The sequence below is a fragment of the Apis laboriosa genome, unplaced genomic scaffold, assembly GCF_014066325.1.
Source record: "Apis laboriosa isolate Shangri-la unplaced genomic scaffold, ASM1406632v1 scaffold47_cov149, whole genome shotgun sequence".
NCBI lineage: Eukaryota > Metazoa > Arthropoda > Insecta > Hymenoptera > Apidae > Apis > Apis laboriosa.
In genome coordinates, this window is record NW_025223437.1 from 3,219,136 (window position 1) to 3,241,866 (window position 22,731).

At 35.0% G+C, this 22,731-nt stretch overlaps 1 protein-coding gene across 1 annotated transcript in view; it reads right to left on the reverse strand.

Moving 5' to 3' along the window:
• Positions 1 to 22,731, reverse strand: part of LOC122716671 (UPF0489 protein C5orf22 homolog) — an 813,536-nt gene that overhangs the window by 347,599 nt on the left and 443,206 nt on the right. The window contains exon 4 of the mRNA XM_043939973.1: positions 1,605 to 1,731. Within this exon, the coding sequence (XP_043795908.1) occupies positions 1,605 to 1,731 (127 nt within the window). The remainder of the gene's footprint in view (positions 1 to 1,604; positions 1,732 to 22,731) is intronic.

A 22,731-nucleotide genomic window follows, 5' to 3' on the forward strand; every position in this document is an offset into this window, starting at 1 on the left:
AGAAAGAAGGAAGCGAAAGCGTGGCAAGAAACGAACGATGTAGAGGGAAAGGAACGAAACAAAAGCAAAAAACTTAAATTCACGGGAAAGAAACTACAAGAATGAAGCACGATGGAGGAAGCACGAGAGCTCAAAACGATAAGAAGAAGAAAAAAGAAAAAGAAAAAGAAGTGGAAAAAGTGAGAAAAAGAGGAGTAAGAAACGGCAGAACAAAGACTAGCGAAGATAAGAAATAAATAACTTTGATCAAGTACAAGAGATAGAAAGAAATAAAAACACAAGATAATATAAAATGAAAAAAAAAACGAGAAAGAAAAAACAATTATCCAAAATATAAAATAATCTAAAATGAAACACGAGAAATTAACACGTGTTGATATGAAAAACACTTTCGAAGAATCTTCGATTCCGAAGACAAAAAGAGACAAACGTTTCATTTGAGGAATGAAAAAAAAAAAAAGAAGAAAAAAAAAAAGAAGAAAAAAATGAAGCGACAAGCAAAGTGACAAAGATAAAACAAAAATTACGTGAAACAAACAACATTTTATTTCAGAATCGACTCGTGTTCCACGAATATATTAACACCCTGTACAGTGAAAAAAGTAAAAATAAAAAAAAAAAAAAAAAAAAAAAAAAACACCGAGGAAAAAGAGGGTCGGGATTCTCGCTAGAGAGAACGTAAGTGGGGCCAAAAGTACATCGTGCGGCTCTCGCGGATCGCCATAACCTTTTATCAGTTATCTAATTAGCCGTTGCATTTAATTAGCGACCCGGAGGAGAGAGCGGAGATAGGGCGCGAGACCGACGTACGGTTCTCTGCACGGTGGTAATTTTAATCGGTGCTCACGTCAGATAACGAAGGGTCGACGGATGAACCGGCATCCGCCGCACGGCTTGCAATTAGCCGTGTTTTTATTTATTCGAGTATCTGTTTCTTATTGCGCCGCGCGCCACCGACCTCCGGAAAGAGAATCGGACACGAGGGGGAAGGGGAGGAGGGGAAGGCTCTCCTCTTTCATTTTTCAAAGGAACGCGAGAACCTGCACGCTCGAGAAGTTTTTTATTTTTTTATTTTTTTTTTTTTTTTCATTCTTTCTATCTCAGGTTCTTCGATTGCTTTGTCTACCATACGGGGATAAAGATTGCTAAAGATAGAATAACGTCGATTAATCTAAAATAAAATATTGGGATAATTGCTTTAATACAGAAAGAAAATTCGTGATAAAGTATTCTATAGTCAGTCATAGAGTTCGAAGTTGCGTCTTCAAAAATATAATTTTCAATTATACAATGGTCAGGTTTTAATAAAAAATATTTAAGGATTGATTTCAAGGGATTTTCTACCAAAAAAAGAAATCGTTGTACGTATAAATTGTTACGCTTTTGTATGTGAATACGAAAATCAGAATTTAAGTGAATTTCATTATAAGATAATAGGAATAAAAAATTTTATGATTGACCATAATTTATCGATTTATCATTCCTAAGGATTTTGATATCATTCGTGGATGAAAATAATATAAATAATGGAACGGATTCGTCGTTGTTCGCGATTTTCGGCCGATCGAAGGGAACGAGAATTTTATGCATAACGGTGCGCCTACCTTCGCTGGATCCTCGATGAAACTGCCAATGGTCATCACGTGTAGAAAGATCTCACGTGTGTTCTCCAATTCCTCGAGAGCGGTGTAGAGACCCTCGCTGACGAAATAGGGCTCGGGGCACGTGAGTCTGCAAGAGATTAGCAAATTAGATAATGAACAGGAATGCGAGTTGCATGGGTCGATGATGAAACTATGGCTAAACTCTTCTCTCTAGAAGGATGTACGTAAGTACGTACTTTGAGATTCAAAGTTTGAATTAACGTAACCTGGCGTTGCGCAATGTGATCGTTAATCATCGCGATCAGTTTAATACTTGTGAATTTTTAATGGTAATTTTATTTGTAAAAATTTATAAAAGACAAAGTTGTGAAGAATCTCTGAAATTGTGAGGAATCTCTGAAAAAATCTGTGGACGAAAAAAGGAATGTAAATAAATTTAAAGCAAATAAGACTCGAAAAATTGGAAAATCATGGAAGAAAAAGTATTTTGAATATTGGGTGTATGGAAAACACATATTTTTGTTCAATTTAGAACGTTCGACAATATGTGAAGTCACAATAGAGAGCTTTCTATAAGGGATAAGTATCGCTGTGTCTCTTTGCATGTCCAGTACGCCTCTAGCCAATCAAATTCCTAGCAATACGGCTTACACGTTAAAGCCTCTAACAGTTTTACGTTTGAACAGTAAGGAACTCTATTTATTCCCCACGGACGACACAAGTAATCCAATTTGACACAGTAGCTCTAAAATAACTAGAGCATAACTTACTTACTTGCTTACTTCTATACGGAAAATACAACGAGAATTAACGTAACATTACACGTATACATTATATATATATCCATCACGAGAATGATTCAAAATCATAAACCAAAATATTGATATTCGTAGATAGACACTGTTCTCACTGTTTTTGCATATAAACAGTGCGTAAATTCAATTGACACGTGAACAAACGTAATATTTTATGTAAATGAAACATCATTGACTCGAAACAATTTAACTTTGTAAATTAATTTTTGTTTAAGAAAGATCGATTAAACCAAAAAACCGACATTAATTTTAAACGTATCTTTCTAAAAAATAATTTGCATACTATAAATTATAAATAATATCATGAATCATTAAGATCGAACCACGACACAGCTATCCAAAAATGGAACGGCTTCAGAGTTGATTTAAAATTTATTTTAAATCATTTTCACAAGAAAAAAATATTAAAAAAGAAAACATTTGTCATCGCTCCACGAACACAGATCTCCTATCCTTGGAGCATTGATTAAAAAAAAAGAATACAATATTGTATAAAATTAATTTCGAAAAAGAGGAGGCGTTGAAATTTCAACGATCTCAACGATCATCATCCTCGACGACACGCTTAATCAATCGTCCGAAAGAGGGGGAGGAGGAAGAGGAGGAAGAGGAGGAGGAGGAGGTATTAAGTCATCGCGAGGAGTAACGAGGATAAAGGGAGATGAATCTCGACAAAACATCCTATTTACGAGGCCGTAACCGATAAAGTATGGTGCGGGGGTCACGGGCGGCCGTATAATAAATACGTTCACGCGGCGTTCGAGTGTCGGAAAAGGGGGATGGCGAGAAATATCGAGAGCAGAAGCTCTCGAGTGGCCCGGGGAGATCGCGTGGCCGGTCAACATCAATTTTCAAGGTGATTCCCGCCGCTTGTCGGAAGAGCCTCGAAAATTTCGAATGGCCGCGTAATCGGGGGGAGAAGGAGGAGGAGGAGGAGGAGGAGGAAGAGGAGGGGAGGAAGACGCCTCTACCTCCCCTTTCTACCGCCATCTCTCTTCTTATTTTTCTTCCCTCCAACCGATTAATGATACCCACACGGCTCTTTCGATAATATTGATGGCCCCCTCGTGTACCTTTGCAAGAATATCTCGGGGATACGAGAGGAAAAAAGAGGGGGGAGGGGAGAGAAGTATGGACTTTTACGTAATGGACCCCTCGTGGAAGGGTTGGCGGCTATGGCGTATGGCGTAAGATCGATTCTTCAAATGCTTGTTTTCCATACTATTCTTTTATTACCGACATTGAAAAACATTTATCCTCTTATCCATTAATATAGAGATATTTAAATTGAAAGAAATATTATCGTTTATCTTCATAGATGGTATCATAGATTGATGATAGCTGAAAATTCAATTAAATTAAATTAAATCAAAAGTAGAATTGTTACGCTTATATCTTCCTAAAAATCGTACGAAAACAGAAATTAATCTACGTAAGACGCACATTATGTATACCTGGAATCAATAATTGTAACAGTAAACAGTAGTCGAAACGATTAAATTTTCGACGTATATAAATAATCAGCTCAAACAATCGTTCAAACCCCGCTACTAATAATCTCGCTACTAATAAGTAACCCTTAAACACCCCAACAGCGCCATTTATACCGACAATTAACCCTTCGAGTGTTCTTAATACGATCCCATTGGAAAATTTACGGCTGTTAACAAAGGCCCACAAATCGAACGGTTTATTAACAAGCGGTTAGGTCGTTAAGTCGTTCAGGATTGGCCGTTAAAGCGATAAATCAACAAAAGGCGAGGCCGATAATGCCAAAACGAGAGGGAGGGGGAAAGGGGCAAGGAGGGGGAGGGCGAACGTTTTTTGCTGGGAGGATTTTTTTAAAACGCGATCACCCGTTTTTCAATTAACGGCCACTGGGTGTTACGGTGGCGAGCAAACAAACGCACCGTCTCTCCTAGGCGGCCGCCACGATCCTTTTCAATTAGAAACGGGGTGTGAAAATTAATTACCATTCGGGCCGAAAACCGGTCCAGCCACGAAATGCTCCCACGCGATCTTTACAAGCCGCACGGTTCCGTATAATTAACAATTTATACGACGGTGGCCTTTCGCGTGCCAGGCCACGTAACGAATAGATCCCCTCGATCCGAGGATCGATCAATCGCCCACGTGGCTCTCTCGCGGTGAAATCGAGACCGCTTTTAAATATCAAGACCCACGGTTCTTTTTTTACAATGTTTTTTTTCAACTGTGCGTTTCCTTTCTTTCTTCTTCTTCTTCTTCTTTTTCTTCTTCTTTTCTTTTCTTCGAGATAAGTTATCCGTTCCGCACTCTTGTACGAATGTATTTTGATTATCTTGTTTGTAATATTTATGTAAAATTAATGCGATTAGACTTTTTTTTTTTTGAGAAAAAAAGGTAGGTTCGAGATTAGAATGTTTGAGGTAGATTGCTTTTGAAATTGTGGAAAAAAAAATGGAAGAATAAATGTTAGAATAAAGGATTAATAATTCGAGTAATAGGATATTTACATTTTGTCAAGAAGAAACGTTGAATTAAAATTCTTTTTAATTCAAGATTGAACTTGGAATTTTGTATCGACTCACCAATACAATTTAGATCTACTATTGCGTTAGATTTTAAAATTACAACTTCATTAATGAAGAGTTATTGTAATCAATAGTTGAATGATGTTAAAATTTTAAGTATGGACATAAGGATAAAAATTTTCATAAATTAAGAATAAGCTTGTTTGGATAAAAGAGAATTTCATTGCATAAAGAAAAATTTGATCAAACAATAATTATTCCAAGAATTCTTTGGTTTATTGAATTCAATCTTTCCGGTGTAATACGCCTGTAATTTTCATTATTGAAATTCGTTAACATTAACATTCCGGCTATCCTGTTATTCGATTTTATAGTCGATGTATCTATAATTAAATTAGAAATTGATATCACGATTTTTACACGGTTATTAATTAAAAAACTCGTGGAATTAATTACAAGAGTAATATGCCGATCGTAAAACGAGTCTGAGGAATAAAATGTTCCGGGGAATGATAATGTTTCTCGAACCCTCGTGATATTCGTGCCATTGAAATTAATTTCATCGATTGAAAATTATTAATCCTATATGTAAATCGCAATCGTTTATTTTTCTTTCAAATTTTACCCCTTGTTCGTTAATCGAGGCTGACTTATATATTTTTCCTTAAAACTACTGCAGATATTAATAAGATTTTCCTTTTAAAGTAGACGATATTTAAAAATTTAAAATTACGTAGATATAAAATTTCTTAAATGAGAACGAGATATAATAATTATCAATTTTTACAATTTAGATTATTACCATTTTTCTATTCTGCATAATTAGTACTTTAATAAATAAAAGAGATCATGGAAAATGGAATTTATCAAATATTTCTCCAATGATACAAACTTTTTTTCTCTATATTCTTTTTAATTACAACCTATCCTATATAATAAATTTTAATATTAATTAAGTTTAAAAAAAGCGTTCGATATCTTTCCCGAAATTTATCCCTAAAAATATTTGAATTTTAAATAATCGATTTCTGCTTTTATTGTTTGATTTAAAACAAAGGAATCACATCGATATCTATAATTGTTTCGAGCACATTTTGTATCCACACTCTTTCGTATTCCACACGTAATTTCGATTAGAAAAAGAAAGCTATCTCCATGATAAAGCGTCTAATAAATATCGCTTAACTTACGCTTATATTTCTCAGTCTACAGTACAAACATTTATAGCCTGCGAGATTAATTCACGAATGAGCTTCGAGACTGTTCACATTCATCGCGACTACGGAAAACGCGTATTTTACTAACGATCGCATCTCGATGGCTCATTAATTTATTCGCTGCGTTTCCATGAATCATCACCTTGCCCGGTGCTCGATCGTCGCTTACTAATGTCGATCCTATGAAAAATATTTTGCGATCATTTTTCTCCGGTAATTGAATTGAACGTGGATCAAGGTGATTTTGTGGAAAATTTTTCAATGGAAATCTCGATATTGTGATTTATTTTAAATTTCAATCGATATAGGATTGTTCATATATATGTATATATATTAGAATAGAAAATGATGGATGGTTACATTTCTTCAAAGAAAAAGAAGGTGTTAGAATAATATTTTAAAATTACTTCATAATTTTTATCAGAAGAATTGCAATAAAATGTATTATATTTCGATTCTAAGAATTTTATTTCTTTTCTAAGAATTCTTTTTGGAAATCTATTTGATGAAGTGTCTCTTTTAAGATACTAAGCTTCCATTCTATCTTATACGCGCAATTACACATATCTATTTACATATCGTGGGTAAACTACGCAGAATTCTTCCAGTCCTTATTTATTAAATATTTCAGTCATTATGCCGGGTTAAAGAACTCTTATTTCTACAGACCAAATAATAATAATGATACTTGAAATCCAGGCAAGAATGTGCAAATGACCACAAATCTGTAATTTATTTACCGAGATAAAAGGTTAGGCATTGCAATATTGTGAAACAACGTATGCGTAATCATATACGTTGAAAAAGCACTGGGTCCGTGCTTTATATATACTGGTATTAATAAAATGGATACTTGGCAATATTTTATACGTATAGAATATTCCATTTCATCAAGAACATTTAATTCTTCAAGATATTTCTTTAAAAAAAGAAATATTCTTAATATGATAAAATAATTTCAATAAGTGAAATAATATTATATTGAACAAATTATATTGTTCGATAAATGAATAAATAGATATTATCAAAATTAATCAGAATATTCGAGCCATATAATAATATATCAAATGGAATATACGATATTAAAATTAATAAATTATCGGTATTATAATAGTTTCAACGAGTGGAATACGTAACATTACAATTGATATAATTTAATATTAAAACGAGTGTAATGTATAAAATATATTATGATATTAAATATTAAAGAATAGCATCAATGATTAAAATCCGTTGTAATCAATAAAATATTGATATCGAGATAATTTCGACAAATGAAATAATCAAAATTAAAATTTTTAAGATATTATTAAAATGTTTAAACATTTTTCATTACAAAGATTCTCTAATTCTCTATGAAAACAACTTTTGGAATAATTTCATCGTGAAAACACTTTATTACCATCAATTAATATTTCAAAATATCATTTTACAACGGATTGCCTCACGATTTCTAATTTCTTGAAAACGTGCAAGCATTCTCTTGAGAAAAATCCTCCATAAAATTGAAGATGGAACAAGATTGCTACACACTGTGCTTTACAACGTGATAAACAACTGATAGCTGCCAACAATAATTTAATAATAGCATTCAGGTTGAATAACAAAATATTAAATTTCAACGCAGCCAGGTACCATGAGTAATTGCCTCTCGTGCAATTTAATTGCTCTTCGGTTATTCAGCTTAAAGACAGCAAAACGACGCAGTAAAATATTACGTGAAGCAATTAAGAAATTGGTGTCTACCAATTCTCAATGAGAAAGAACGAAAATACAAAATAATGAATATGAATACTCCAATTTCTTAGAAACCCTTTCTTATCTTTATACGTTTTCAAATGTTGAAAATAGAATCAAAAAAATTCGATAGCTTCATACTTTTAACGATTATTCAATCGAAATACGATTTCTCGGATATTTACGTGTCGTAGATCACTTTCGATCCACTTAATCCAATATTTTCGAAATTTTACTCATTTTTTTTTTAATGAGTATTGCAACGAAACATCTTCATTAAAAAAAATATCAAAAAATCTCCTTGGACGCAAAAATCCTAATCGTTCGATTCGTAATAAATTTCAAGCGAAACCGATTTGCACGCACGAGTACCAACAACACGAGATCACAGGGAAAGCATGTGGGCGCCTCTATCGAGCATACATATGCATGGAACGAACTGGTTTCTTCGATGACATAACGTAAAATTTCGTGACTTTTGTGAATGGCGGCCTATTTATTTCTCGCCAAGCCTCCTTCCACGAGAAATATATTTTCGAGACGTTTGCTAATTAGAAAAATTTGACGGGAACATTATAGAAATGTACATTCTAATACATTGTATGCGTGATAAATAATCTGAACTATGTTGAAGAGGATGAATACTTGTTTCGAAATTTCTCAGTGGAGACAGTGTGTAAATACAGTTATTTCTAAAAATATTCGGACATTCCGTATAATTTACGATAAAGTAGAGAAAAATTCATTCTGCAAGAATGTTTCGTTATAATATAATATAAATTTATTTCATCGAGTTGAAATAAAGAATTTTTTTTTCTTTTTCTTTTTTTTTTTTTTTTTTATATAAATTCACGTGGATTGAAATGAATCGTAAAATTGGTTGATAAAAACTGGAAAAAAAATTACGAAATTGACAAAAAATAATTTTTGATATTTAAAAAAAAAATCGCTTAAAATATATTATCGATTAAAAAAAGGATATCGAATCAAATATTCTTTTATAAAAAGTTGTTATGATAAATAGTTTTTTTTTTTATATAAAAAACTTGTGATATAAAAATTCAATTTTACTTTTAGACATTTCCTTTTAGACAATCGTTCCCACTAAAAAATTTTTTATTCTTTGATATCTATATACACCGTTCTTTTATACATTGCTTTATATACAATTTTATACATTGATTCTATTAACATATATTAATGCTTTCAATATTTAGATTTTTCATTTATTTTAAACACAAAATATAAAAGTCGAAATTAAACTAATATTCACAAATAATATTTAACAAATTATTACTATTATTAATTGAAAGTATTCTCGAATGTATTTACAGTAAATCGTATTTACAAATCGAAATTTCAATTTATTATCTTCGCATAAATTTTTTTAATTACATATTTTAAGCAAGAATATTAATAGCATTGGTTATTCAGGGAATCGGAGAATAGAAAGTTCGGTTATTCAAATTGGATCTAAATATAACAGAGAAGTGATTAACATAACGATTTGTTTTGAAGAAACAACGCGGACGTTTGGAGAAAGTATACACTTCGTTTCGGATATGATACGTCGCTAATTTGGAAATAAATGTGTTTGCGCGGTGAGTTAATGTAAGATCAGTGTCGTAAATCTTTTCGATGTTGGTGCTTCATCACTTTAATCGCGGCTATCTTTCAAATTACTTACCAGCAAAATTATTCCAGCTTCTTATCCTAAAATTTGATCGTATTTATCGAAGCTATCATTATTATAAAACTTAAAATATTCTTTTTCACATAAAATCCGACTTGTCACGCATAACTGCTTTCTGAATTTCACAAAAATTACGATAATTCGAAGCTAATTCGTTACAATCAAAATGAAAAATCCAAAAATAACAATTTATCAAAAATTCATCAAATTCTTGTAACACCTGCAATCCTGCAAAATAAAAATAAAAATTCTTCATATCCGCATATCCAAAAATTAAATACAATTAACCGAAGATAAAAATTCTTTTATCATTTAATTTTCATTAAAATTACGATCCATCTAATCGTTAAAAATTCTTCACCGTCGAGCAAAAAAAAAAAAAAAAAATAAGCGACATCCACATTGCATCGCCACGTTTAATTTCCACGTACGAAAATAAACGTTTTTTTCAATGGTGCGTGATATAATCAAGATCTGGCAAACACAGATATCAAATCGACGCACGTGACTCGGCGGGCCCCGAGAAGACCGTGGGCCCGATGCGCGCGCACGCTTCGCACGCACCGCGTGTGCACGTTTCGAATTAAACGAACTTTTGCCCGCCGCGCACTCGTTGCCATTAATCTTCGTGGCCGCGGCGGCGAAGGAACGGGGGTTGTGGTTCCCGATAATTCGTTAATCGTCACTTAATTACGCCGTCGATCGGGTTAACGATTCACGCGTGCCATCTTTCGAATCGAATCACCGTGGCCAGCCGGTTAATTACGAAATCGTTCACCTCTTTATCAATCTTTCCTTTCCTCTTTCTCCCTCCCCTCTCCTCCTCTCGATTTTCATCTTTCCTTCTCCGACACGTGTTGAGCATGCACGCATGTTCCGGCAACGGACGATCCATAAGGGAGGAAGATCGATAAGCGTGATTAATGATACCTTCAGAAAGTCGGTTGAATTTTTCAATCATTTTTCGTGCAAAATTTTTTTCCGTCAAAGGGATAATTACTTCGTCGCATCATCGGTAACACGATCGATTTCTTCGTATCAATTATAATTATTACGCGAAGAAGTAAGATGTTGTTATATATATATATCTGTTATAACTGAAGATAAAGAATAAGCGTTTGTCACGAGTGGTGTCCATAATTTATCGCCTATCGACTTTTCAACTTGCAATTCCATATTGATATTCAATATCGACGACAATTTTTTGGCACTGTATACTCGCTTTCTAATTTTTTTTCGAGGAATTTTTTTTAACAATTATTATTCCTTATTATTAAGAATATATTGTTTGTTATGTAAATTCTGTATTACTATAAATCATTATATACTGTGAAACACATTAAAGAAACACGGAGGATCGGATAAATCGTCGACAAATTCGTTTCGATATTAATCGAAACGAATAACCAATTAATTTTTAATCTTTTCGTTCTATTTTTCATCCAAGTATCCATCTAAACGGGCATTTAAATCATCGCGTTGGCCAGAAGTCGTGATGCGGGTTAAATTACGAGATCAATTTGCCAAATGGACACACGGGGGCGGTGGAAGCGTGGAGAAAAATGTCGAGCGGGCGGAGGCGGAGGGAAAGACGCGAAGAAACGCGAAATAGAAAGGACAGGGACGACGGGGTGTGGGGGGGCAACACGTGGCCGCACCCTGATTTCATGCATGCGACGACTCGTGCAGAGGAGGAAACCGAACGTGTGGAGTTGCTGCCTTGCCTGACCACGCGCGCACGTGAAACGCTGCGGCTATGCGGTCAGGGGACTGATTCATAGGCTCTCCTCTCTCGCGTCACCCTAAAGCCTTCTCGTGCCTCGTTTTATTAACGCGACGATGAGCCCTTAAAATCGAGGTTACGACTTTGTTTTGAAAGGAAAAAGAGAAAAGGAAGAAGAAGAAAAAAAAAGAAGAAGAAGAAAGGAAAGAAAAATCGAACGAAGCTTGAAGAAAGAAATCGCGTTTTATTTTGTTCGCGTCGAAGTAGACAGAAAGATTAAATTATATTTTTGTTTTGAAAAGAAAGAAAGAACGATGGATAAAAATCGTTGAAATTTGGAAAAAAAGAAAAATTACATGTTTCGAAAGGAACTTTTGCAAAGTTTGTTTGGTAGTGACCTTAATTAAAAAATTTTCAAAGGTCTCTCCTGCCAATTTTTTGAAACTTGGAAAAAAGTTGCACGAGATATTCTCATGCGAGAAGCCACAGGTTTGTAAACGAGACTGTCTAAAAATATTCAATAAATATTGAAATTATTATGAATTTTGAAGAATTATATATTGAACAAAGATATTGAAAAAAAATTCATATTTTAATTTTTCAACAAGAGGCGATTTCATACAGCCGGGACAATTTCAATATTAAGATCGGGGGAGAAGGGGAGAGCGCGGGTAATCCAATTAGTTATCTCGATCGTCTTCCAAGCAAAGCTTAAGACTCCATTATTCCCACCCAGACAACCGTGTAACCAATTCGTTTCCTCCCCGTGTTCGTACGCCCGCTAATTGTCCACGTACGTTGCTCCACGTGCAGAATCACGCGTGCACACACGTGTGTATCGGCCAAGAAGCTCGGCGATATTAGGCACGAACGCCCCGGGTCGTCTACCGGGTGGTCCATGAGACCGGATCTCGCGATGCGAAATGTCAAGCCCTCGATCTTCCTGGACAATCGATCATTTTAGGTTGCATCACTAGGCGGCGCGATGCAATCCATGGAAACGACACTCATGTAAGTACAATCGACCTGTGGATAATTTCGATCGTTGAAACAGATTTCTTTTTCTCGAGCGATCAATTGATATAATTAGTTAGTTTTAATCGTTGGTTGATTGAAAGATGCACGAGGATACGAGGAATGCGCTAGATGTGGAGAATATGAACGTGAACTTTCGTTCGTTAATAAATATTCTTTCAATTTACTTGTCTAAATGATGGAAGAAAAAAAGAGTTATGTTCGCAAGTATCAAGTTTCAATTTCGTTATTCGAACTATTCTCTCTAGTTTTATTTCAAGAATAATTTTAGAAAAATCTCTATAACGAAAGAAAAGTAATTTTGAAAATTCCACGCCTTGATCTTCTATTATTTTTTCGATCAACTATAAAAATAATATACGATAAATCAACAATTTTCTTTCTCTTTTTTTTTTTTTTTTTTGCTTAATCAAACGCGAATGGAATATTCAACGAGTTATTTAAGAAACACATTTTTTTTTTATGTCACCCTATAGATGACAGTAAATCGTATCATAAATTCAACTCGCAATGATTATTATGAATCGAATACAAATTGCCTGATAACACGTATTATCGATTCACGTCAGTTTCGATGCCAATCGATCGACGATAATGCTCTCGTCGATGGCGCCGCGTCGATCTTCTTGGCCAGCCGCCATTTCCGTGACACGTTTCCTCGGCCATTTTGTTCGTTCGCGCAACCTGAAACTTTTAACGTTCTCGTTAAACAAACATGACGCGCGTTAAGCTGTGAATTAGCATTTTTATTATGCCTCGCGGCCTCCCATTGGCCTTTATTGCTCCTCATCCAAGTAGTTATCCTTGAGTAAAATTTAGTTTTCGAGAAAAGCAAAAGAAGCATACGACACGGAAGAGAAACAAAAATGTATAACACGAAGCGGGCTCGTTTTGAGTATGCGTAAACTTAATCAGAAATTTAAAAGAGATATCGATTTTATTTGTAAAAATTTATTTTATAAAAAAGCGTGCAATGATTTAATATTTCTCTTTGATATAATATCCTTGATAACGCATTATTTCTTTTTCAAATAAAGATTGGGCAGATATATTTTATTCGAAATTGCAAAATTATTAAAATTTGTACTGGGAAATAATTAGGCTTGTAATTACAAACAGCCTTAACATAATTTTATAATAAATGTACATTAATAGGAATAACAAGGAAACATTTAGTGTTATTTAAATTTTATTAACAAGATTAAAATTTTAATAAGCGATAATTTCAAAGTATCATGATCGTAGCATCATACTCTGGGTACGAGATACAAGGAATGATAATAATAACACAACAAAGAGAAACAAGATAGTATTGAATGGAGAAAGGAAAATATGTAAAAAGGAAAATTGGAGGAAAAGCCTAAGGGAATAATAAAATTGATTATCGAAACCTTATCGAGAAGAAATCGTTAAATTTCATTATTTATCGTTATCGTAATTATTATGTTAATTTAAATAAGTCTATAATTTAATTAAGAATTTTAAGATCTTTATCGATCAATGAGACATCTTAATCATAGGAAGTTCTTGTACGTTAAATCATAGTGCACCATAAATTTAGTATATATCATTAAATAATTGAAATTACTCGTCATAAAAGGAGAAAAATTTCATCATCATGGTGTATTTTATTTTACTAAAAAAAAAAAAAAAAAAGATATTTTAACAATAATTAACGAAGAAGTCCATGATAAATAGAGAATTCTACGAGCTCTATTCTTCCATCATTTTATTGATTATATATATATATTTCTATATTTCTATCTCATGATTATAATATGAAAAAAAAGATAGTTTAAATACGTATAAATGAAATGAAGGGATAGTGGAATTGAAAATGATTATATGAGATAATTTACCGTATAGATTTTGACATTTAAACAGTTGCGTAAATTTAAACGAGATTGGAAACTATATTTTAGCCAGGAAGGATTTATATTATTATTATCGACGAGATAGAATCACGACGAATATAGTAGTTATAATTAATAAACGCATTAGCTGCAATGATTTTCCTGAATGGATCAACGCAGTCATCGATGCAGTGATCTTTGTTCATTTTAATTTTAATTAAACGTTACGAGTGAATTATAATATTGATATTGACTTCGAATGTTTGTGATATCAGCAATAGAGTTTTTTTTTTCTTACAAAAGACTTCAATGATCTTGATTAATCAGTTAAAAATAATTTATGCCTGTGATGAAATTTAACGATAACGATTAATTCTTACAAGATTCCAATATACGAGACGGTTCAAATTTATGATATTATATTACAATGGTGAATTTTGCAAATTTTTTGTAATGAAATTATTATCTACTTTATCCTCGAATGTTGCTCACCTTTAAAATATATCCATAATTTTATTACAAAAAATTCGCAGATTTCATCGTCAGATCTCCTACACGATAATTTCATAAATGGTATTCCAATTTTTTATTCATCACTATGTAAACATATGTAAAACATATGTTAAATTATATATTTTCATAGCGCTAGAATAAATCATTGCATTCACAAAAAAAGATCACAAATAAAATTTCGAAATTTCATATTAAAAATAAAAAGAAGAAACTAAAAATTTTGTCATTTAAACCTATGCAGGAAACAGAGAAAACCATACCGTTAAAATTCCTTTTTGTTTTATCCCGATATCTCAATCGGTAACCGAGATATAAGGATTCAAAGTATACGTAACGCATAAAGGATTATGAATAGGACCGCGACCTACATTTTTTCCTGGAATTGTTTACTATGTCCTTCTAAGAATTTGGCCACGACGTTTTTCCAGGAATCGCGTCTGCCGCTTGTCTGTAATTTGGGATAGGTCAGTGAGACAGGTGCGAGCGAGAGGTCCGAGTAAGCGATAAGGATGGAAATAGTAAACGATTAAAAATTACCCTTTCCTTTACACGACGATATCTCGGGAACCAGAAATCGTATCGTGATAAATAAAAAAGCATTTTAAAGAGGAAGATTCAGCGCTTCTAACGGTTTTTTACTCGTTGTTTAAAAGTTATTATCTTCGGAGTTATAGCGGTTCAAAGTTTTTATAATTTTAATAGAGTTTAGTTATATTTAAAACGTATGATTAAAAATCACTCTTTTCTTTAAATGATTGTATTTCACGAACCGGAAGTCGTATCGGGATAAATCAAAAAGCGTTTTAAAGGGGAAGGTACCGCGTTTCCGATGATCTTTGATTCGTTGATTAAAAGTCATTATCTTCGGAATTATAGCGATTCAAAGTTTGCCTAATTTTAATACGTTTTTCATTGAGATGTATAAGGCAACAATTGTTCGTGTTATAAATTGTCTACTCATCGCTGTCACTTTCAATCCTCTATCAATACTAATCACCGTGTAAAAGCTCGAATGGCGTTTTCTTCTCGAGGGAAAGGGTTCCGTAAAAATATCCAGGTATCCGTGTCAACGGAACGACATTTCCTGAAAAACGCGACACCGGTATAGAGCAAAGGTTACCATTAGCCTACAGGCACTCGTTATAGCGCGCTAATGTCAAAGTCGATCGAAGCGGATTAGTTAGAGCGGATTATTGTTGCACGCGCACTCTTTTCCCTGCTCGCTCGCTCGTTCTTAACGAGTACAATTTATACGGTCGTTCATTATAGTTATTTAATAATTGGCGGTTCGTAGCTGTGCTTGGAATCGAATCGAGCGCCAACATTAATTACGCCGAGTTAGCAAATACCAATAAAGATTCTTTGCATTGACTTGTGGGTGTAACGAAATTGGCTATCACTTTCAATGTATCGGTTTCGAGTGAATACGTGAACGGAACATGTATACACCATTTTCGTTTTTTTAAATTTTAATTAAACGATAGAAATTATTAATGATAGAAATCGAATTAGGAAAGGGTAAAATTTTATGACTTATTAATACTCGTTCTTCACTATCGATTCATATTATAAAATATCGTATAAGATTAATTAAGTGTTACAACATGAAATTTTTTTTAAATAAAATTATATTATAGTTGATTCTCGTTTCTTGTGAAAGAGAAAATAACTTACAAAATGTATAGATATAAAGTATATCCAATATTGAAATTTTAATAAAGACGAGGGAAAATTATACACGACCTATAAAATTTTCCATAATCAACAATAAAATCTTCAATTTACGATACGTACATTAATCATTATACAACTTCAGAAAAAAAAAATTCTAAAATTCACGGAAATCCATCACGGAAATAAAGAATGACAGTAAAACAAAGGCAAAAAAGGTTCGTCGAATGGTACCACGATGATGACACCGTGAATTGTCAACCCAACCCATGACAAGGGCGCGCCCTGCACGCCAGCCTAACCTAACCTAGCCTAATCTAATCAACGAAAGGACTAATAAACGTTTGGTCACACTTTGCAAGTCGGGCGAAACGCGAATTAACCTTGGTACCGCGCAACACCCTCGCGAACATTATCGTCTCCTTGCCTCCTCGTGGGCTTGTTTACGGCCGGCCGTGGCTAATGGGCATCCTATTAGTCGCCGGTGAGCCTAGAAAAGTCCTCCGGCGTCCCTCCTAATGCGCCTCCGCTCTAATAGAATAATTCTCGTGGCGCATTAGTCAGGCCGCGACTCTAATCACGATTGCGGCAGGCCACGGGATGAAAAAAGGAGCGAGGAGAGAGAGAGAGAGAGAGAGAGAGGAGAAAAACGCGGTATGATAATAATTGAATTAAGCGAACGTCGCTTAATGACAGTCGTTACATTACCGATGCCCGGGTCGCAAGAGAAGCCACCGATGCAATCGTGATCCCACGTGTAACGGCGATGGCGAAGACGATGCATTTTGCATTAGCGGCAATGATTTTGATTAAAATAGTGAGAATTTTTACGAATATGAAATTTTCGCGAATATGATTACACAGATACGGAATTTAAAATCGTTTTAAAAATTACAACGCGTACTGTCGTTTGGATAGTTTGTTCCGTGAAATGTGCACAAATATCTGCAGTACAGTTATAATATTACACGGTATACGATAGATATATCATGAATTTTTACATTAGCGACAGGATGCTTGATTTTGATTATAATTGAAGTGCGAATTTTTATGCGAAATCGAATTTGCTTTATTCATCAAAGATTGTAAATAATCTGCAATATAATGTTTTGCCTCTTTTATAATCTTGGATAGGAGATCTTGCGTTCTCAATCTTTAAGTGACACTTGGAACTACTAATACCTATTTCACTCCAGAAAAATTTGAGATAATTTAATTTGAAAATCTTATTAATAAATATTTAAAATTTTAAAGTTAATGAACTTGAACAAGTATATATTTTGAACAAATATATTATAGAAATTTAAATTTTCTATTAACTTATTAATTTAATATTAATTCTTTTATTAAATATAAATATATTAGATATATTATAATTAATATTAATATTTTTGTTCAACATATATACATTAATTTATCAAAGTAGAACTTATTTGGATACCTGGATATCTAAACACATATCTAATAATTTGAAACAGTTATCTTCAATCACTGACAATTATACATATCCATGTACATACACAGTAAATTAAAACCATCAATCTACTTGTTCATTTCCAAAATAGTGTCCACTCATGACAAAACGAAGACACTGTTATTGCTATAAGAACTGCAAATTATTCTTCTCCTAATACCGTTAAAAAAAAGGTATCATAGAAAAAACGAGGGAAAAACGGACACCTACTTTAATAACTCAATTTACACCCGGGCACGATCGTTCTCGGTCTCGTCTCACGGAAGAAAATCATCCTCGTAGCGAAGGATCATCGTCCGCCACTGGCCTAAAAAGTCGCTACGAGCGACTTTCAGCCTCGTCCAACGGCCGAAAGACAAGGAAACGGGCGCGTAAATAGCGGTAATCGCGCGGCTGGATACTTGGAAGTGCAGAGAACCGGCAAGAAGAGGAAACGCGCGAACGGCTAGAGGAGGCCTGGAGGAGGAAAAGAAGGCTCCCTCGAAGGGAGCGGCACGGAGACGAGTCCGTGAATGAATGGACAAAGCCGTGAGGCGAGCAGAAAACACAGGAATTAGCGTGTCGCTGGCCAGCGAATGGGCAATCTCAGCCTAATGGCGAGCATTTCCACCACTGGAAAACGATGTCGTGATACGAGCATAAACGGAAGATCGACAAGCTTTTGCTTGCTCGTTTAAAAGATCAATATGTATTAAGCTTCGTCCAACATTTAGACGATGTTAATTGTGTTTTCTCAGGAATTTTAGCTAGCCATCAACCAGTTTTATGGGTTCGGATGAATTCAAGAAAATCGAGTTTGTCTTTTAAATTTTTGTTCTGGAAATTGATACAGAGTCACTTGATCTATAGATGAAATTATTCTAGTTGAATTACAATAAAATGATGGTATTGTGGTTTATTATTAAGGATATAATACTGTTTTCAGGCTAGATACCTGGATTCCTGGATTTTTTTTTTTGATTTTATAAAACTTAAGGTTAAAGATTCTAATTAGGTGAATCATAAATAGATTTCACTGTTGATCCTTCGTTATCAGTGGAAAATATCAATCAATAAAAAGGTATCTAATTTACAACTTGTATAAAGAATGTTATATGTATAAATAACAGATTATAATTTGTAAGATTATACCTAATATTCATAATCTTCTATTTCATTGCATCAATTACAAAAATAAATATTCTAAAGAGAAATATTTTCCATCCATTGAGAGACTAGAATTTTGTGAATACACTGCGTGTTTAAATCTCCAAAGATCCATCCATCAATCCGGTCCCAACCATTATGACGCAAATTACGCAGGATTCCTTAAACACTTTCGAAAAATAATCAACGTCGCGCAATAATCATTCAAATTACTCGCATCACCTCTATCTCATCCAATTAATCCGTATTAGACGATGCAAAAGCATTTTTCACCGATATAAATTGAGACGTTAAGAGCATAAATTGGAAATTTATCCAGTATACACGGTGCTAGTGCATGCAAGTAAATTGCACCGATTTATCGGTCGCAACTAATCAACCACCTGTCCGATCCCGACCCGATCCGATCGTCCCAGTTTAATAATATATTTTAATATCGCATTAAAATTTTTAGCCGATCTTCTCCTTATCGATCGAGCTGCGCTGTAATTTCACCTTTTTCTCGTTTTTATCCAATCAACTTACCGTTCGAACGATCCAAAAAAAAAAAAAAAAAAAAGAAAAAAAAAGACGATCGTCTTATTCGTTAACTTGTCCTAACGGCAAAATCGATGGATGATAATAAGAAGAGAAGAGACGCGGATTTCCTCCTGTTTTCGCGAGTGGAACGATGCGTGATCTCAGATAGAACGAGGCTTGCGCGTTGTTTGTCCCGGGGCTTGATTTGCCGCGTTTCACGAACGGGGATCAAAAATACGGAATCGGATGCAATCGGCGATGAATCTGGATAACCCTTCTGGATATCTTTTCGTTGTTGGTGAGAGGGAGAATTATTTTTCGAAATGAATTGGGGAATTATTCGTCAGAAGTGGTTCGTAAAATTGAAATTAATACTTTAAAGTGTACAAGTGTTAACATTGCACTTATGTTCAATCAAGAACGAAATATAGATTGAAATAGTGTAAAATATTCAATGGAAATTTAATGGAAAATGGGATTGAATAGAATGGTTTAATTTGTAACAAAATTGAAATTATACAGGGAAAAAAGCATGTGAAGGATCATCATTTAAATATATCTATCACTCACCAAATTCTCTTTCAACAAACATCTCCATTCTACTCCATACTAGCAGTCCAATCGATATTTCATAAAACTTCATTCAAAACGCCGAAACGAATATCTACCAACGTGCTTATCACGATGGTGTACGCATTCGATCTGCAGCAGTGCACGGCACAAAAAGGCGAAAGCTAAGAGAAGAAAGCGAAGGAGAAGAGGAGATACGTAGATTAAGGAGATACGAGAAAACTTGAGGTATTAAAGTTGGCGAACTTGATAGCCGACGTATCCACCGTCTTCCTCCCCCCCGTCTTTTTATGCCTCCACACCCTTTCGCTCCTGTTTCCACGCGTTCTCTGGCAGGATATTGCGATAAAAGAATTACTCGTTCGTGTGAGAACGTCTACGCTTGACGAGTGTGAAAGAAAACTCGTGATATTAAACTGAACCTGAGGCTGTCTTTTCTGTCTGTCGGATGCCTACGTCTCCGGAAACTGCTTCAAAGATGCTTCAAAGAACGTTCCCTAGCTTCCTCTTCGACCGTTGCTTTCTTTCTTCTTTTTCTTTTTCCTTTCGTTCGTTTCGAAGGAAAATTCAGATAGTGTTAAGGATTTAAAGATTTTTGGTTGATTATTCTTGTGTATATATCGAGATTAATTCTAATTTTTAGAAAGAATTCATTTTAATGGAGAAAGATTGGCTGTTGAATGGAAATGGAAAAACGAAAAGTGACACCTCTAATTAAGAAGTTCCTTTTTCTTTTTATTATCAAATAAATTTTTCTAAGATTTTTCTTCTTTTTCTTATTACATCAATAATTGAAGAATAATTAGCCACGTGTGTAAAACAATCCATTTATTTATTCATCATGGAAAAATAAGCACAAACACGCTCTATTCTTATTTCCAATCCATCCATATCCTGTATCAACAATCATTAATCGCGACAGAAGAGAAAATTCGAAGAAGACTACCCCCTCATCACCCCCTTTTCCTCCATACGACACGCCAACCGTGGACGCAAAGAACAACACGTTCGCAAAAAAAGAGGGGAAATAAGAAGAAAGAGGCGAACGCTAACCGACGAAGACTAGACGCCAGCAAGAAAGAGGCCGATGTCAGAGAAAGAAAGAGAGAGAGAGAGAGAGAGAGGGGGGGGGTTAGGGAGACGGAAAGAAGCGAGGGCCCGCCGCTTCAAAGGACTATAAAAGGCTTAATCCTGGCGGCAGGAGTTATGTACGCTTAGAAGGGACGTAGATAGAATTGCGGTGGTTTATAGACGCCGTGCCCTCCGGTATATTGCAATGTGGTTAGCGTCCTCCTCATCCTCCTTCCTTCCATCCACCTCTTTCGTCCTCCTCCTCCTCCTCCTCCTCCTCCTCCCCCTCCCTTCCCTCTTCCCATCCCGTGGGGTGCGCCGACAATGTGACATGCAATATGGTAATCACCGTGGAACGCTTCGGGGCCCTATGTGGATGCTGGACGCCGTGGCGCGGCCTCTGAATAGACTTCCCGGGGCTCACGGGAAAGGAAGTACGACAGGCCAACGACATACGTCCCCCCTCCACGCGTGGCGCGCGCGGCGCATGAATCACTGCGCATTTTTTCGCCAAACCGAATTGCTTTCCTTCGCTATTCGGGGGGGGGGGAGGAAGGGGGGAGGAGGAACTTCGTTTCGAAAGGGTTCGAATGGAAAAGGAGAAGTTGGACTTTGGATTCGACTCGAGGATGGATTTTGTCAGATGACAAAGAAAATTTTTGATAGCATTCGGTAGGGAAGGCGAATTGCTTTCCTTTGGGGGGTTTCCAAGGGGGGTTCGAATGGACGTGGAAAAGGAGAAGTTACTTTGGAGGTGAAGAGAATTTTTGGTAGCATTTTTTCGCGAAGGAGAATTGCTTTCCTTCGCTATTCGGAGGGAGGGGAGAAGGAATTTCGTTTCTAAAGGGTTCGAATGGACGTGGAAAAGGAGAAGTTGCTTTGGATTCGAGAATCGATTTTGCCAGATGACAAAGAAAATTTTTGATAGCATTTGGGTGAATTGCTTTCCTTTGGAAGATTTCGAAGGGGGGTTCGAGTGGACATGGATCCCAAAGTGAATTTGCAACGAAGAAAATTTCTGATAGTATTTTTTCGCGAAGGTGAATTGCTTCCCTTTGAAAGAGTTCGAATGGACATGGAAAAGGAGAAATTGCTTTGGATTCGACTCGAGGATGGATTTGTGAGACGACAAAATTTTTAGTAGCATTTTTAGCTTTGGATTCGAGAATCGATTTTGCCAGATGAAAGAAAATTTTTGATAGCATTTGGTGAATTGCTTTCCTTTGGAAGATTTCGAAGGGGGGTTCGAGTGGACATGGAAAAGGAGAAGTTGTTTTGGATTCGACTCGAGGATGGATTTGTGAGACGACAAAATTTTTAGTAGCATTTTTTCACGAAGGAGAATTATTTTCCTTCGTTTCGAAAGAATTCGATTCCGAATAGACATAGAAAAAGAAGAAGTTGCTTTGGATCCAATTTCAGGATAGATTTATCGGACGACAAAGAAAATTGTTGGCAGCATTTAACCTAATATAGTCACACGTTTCCGGGGCAAAGAAAGAAAGGGGGAAAAAAAAAAAAAAAAAAAGAAACGGGAGCGCGTGTCTCCACAGCCTTCCTAATACGAAATTTCTATT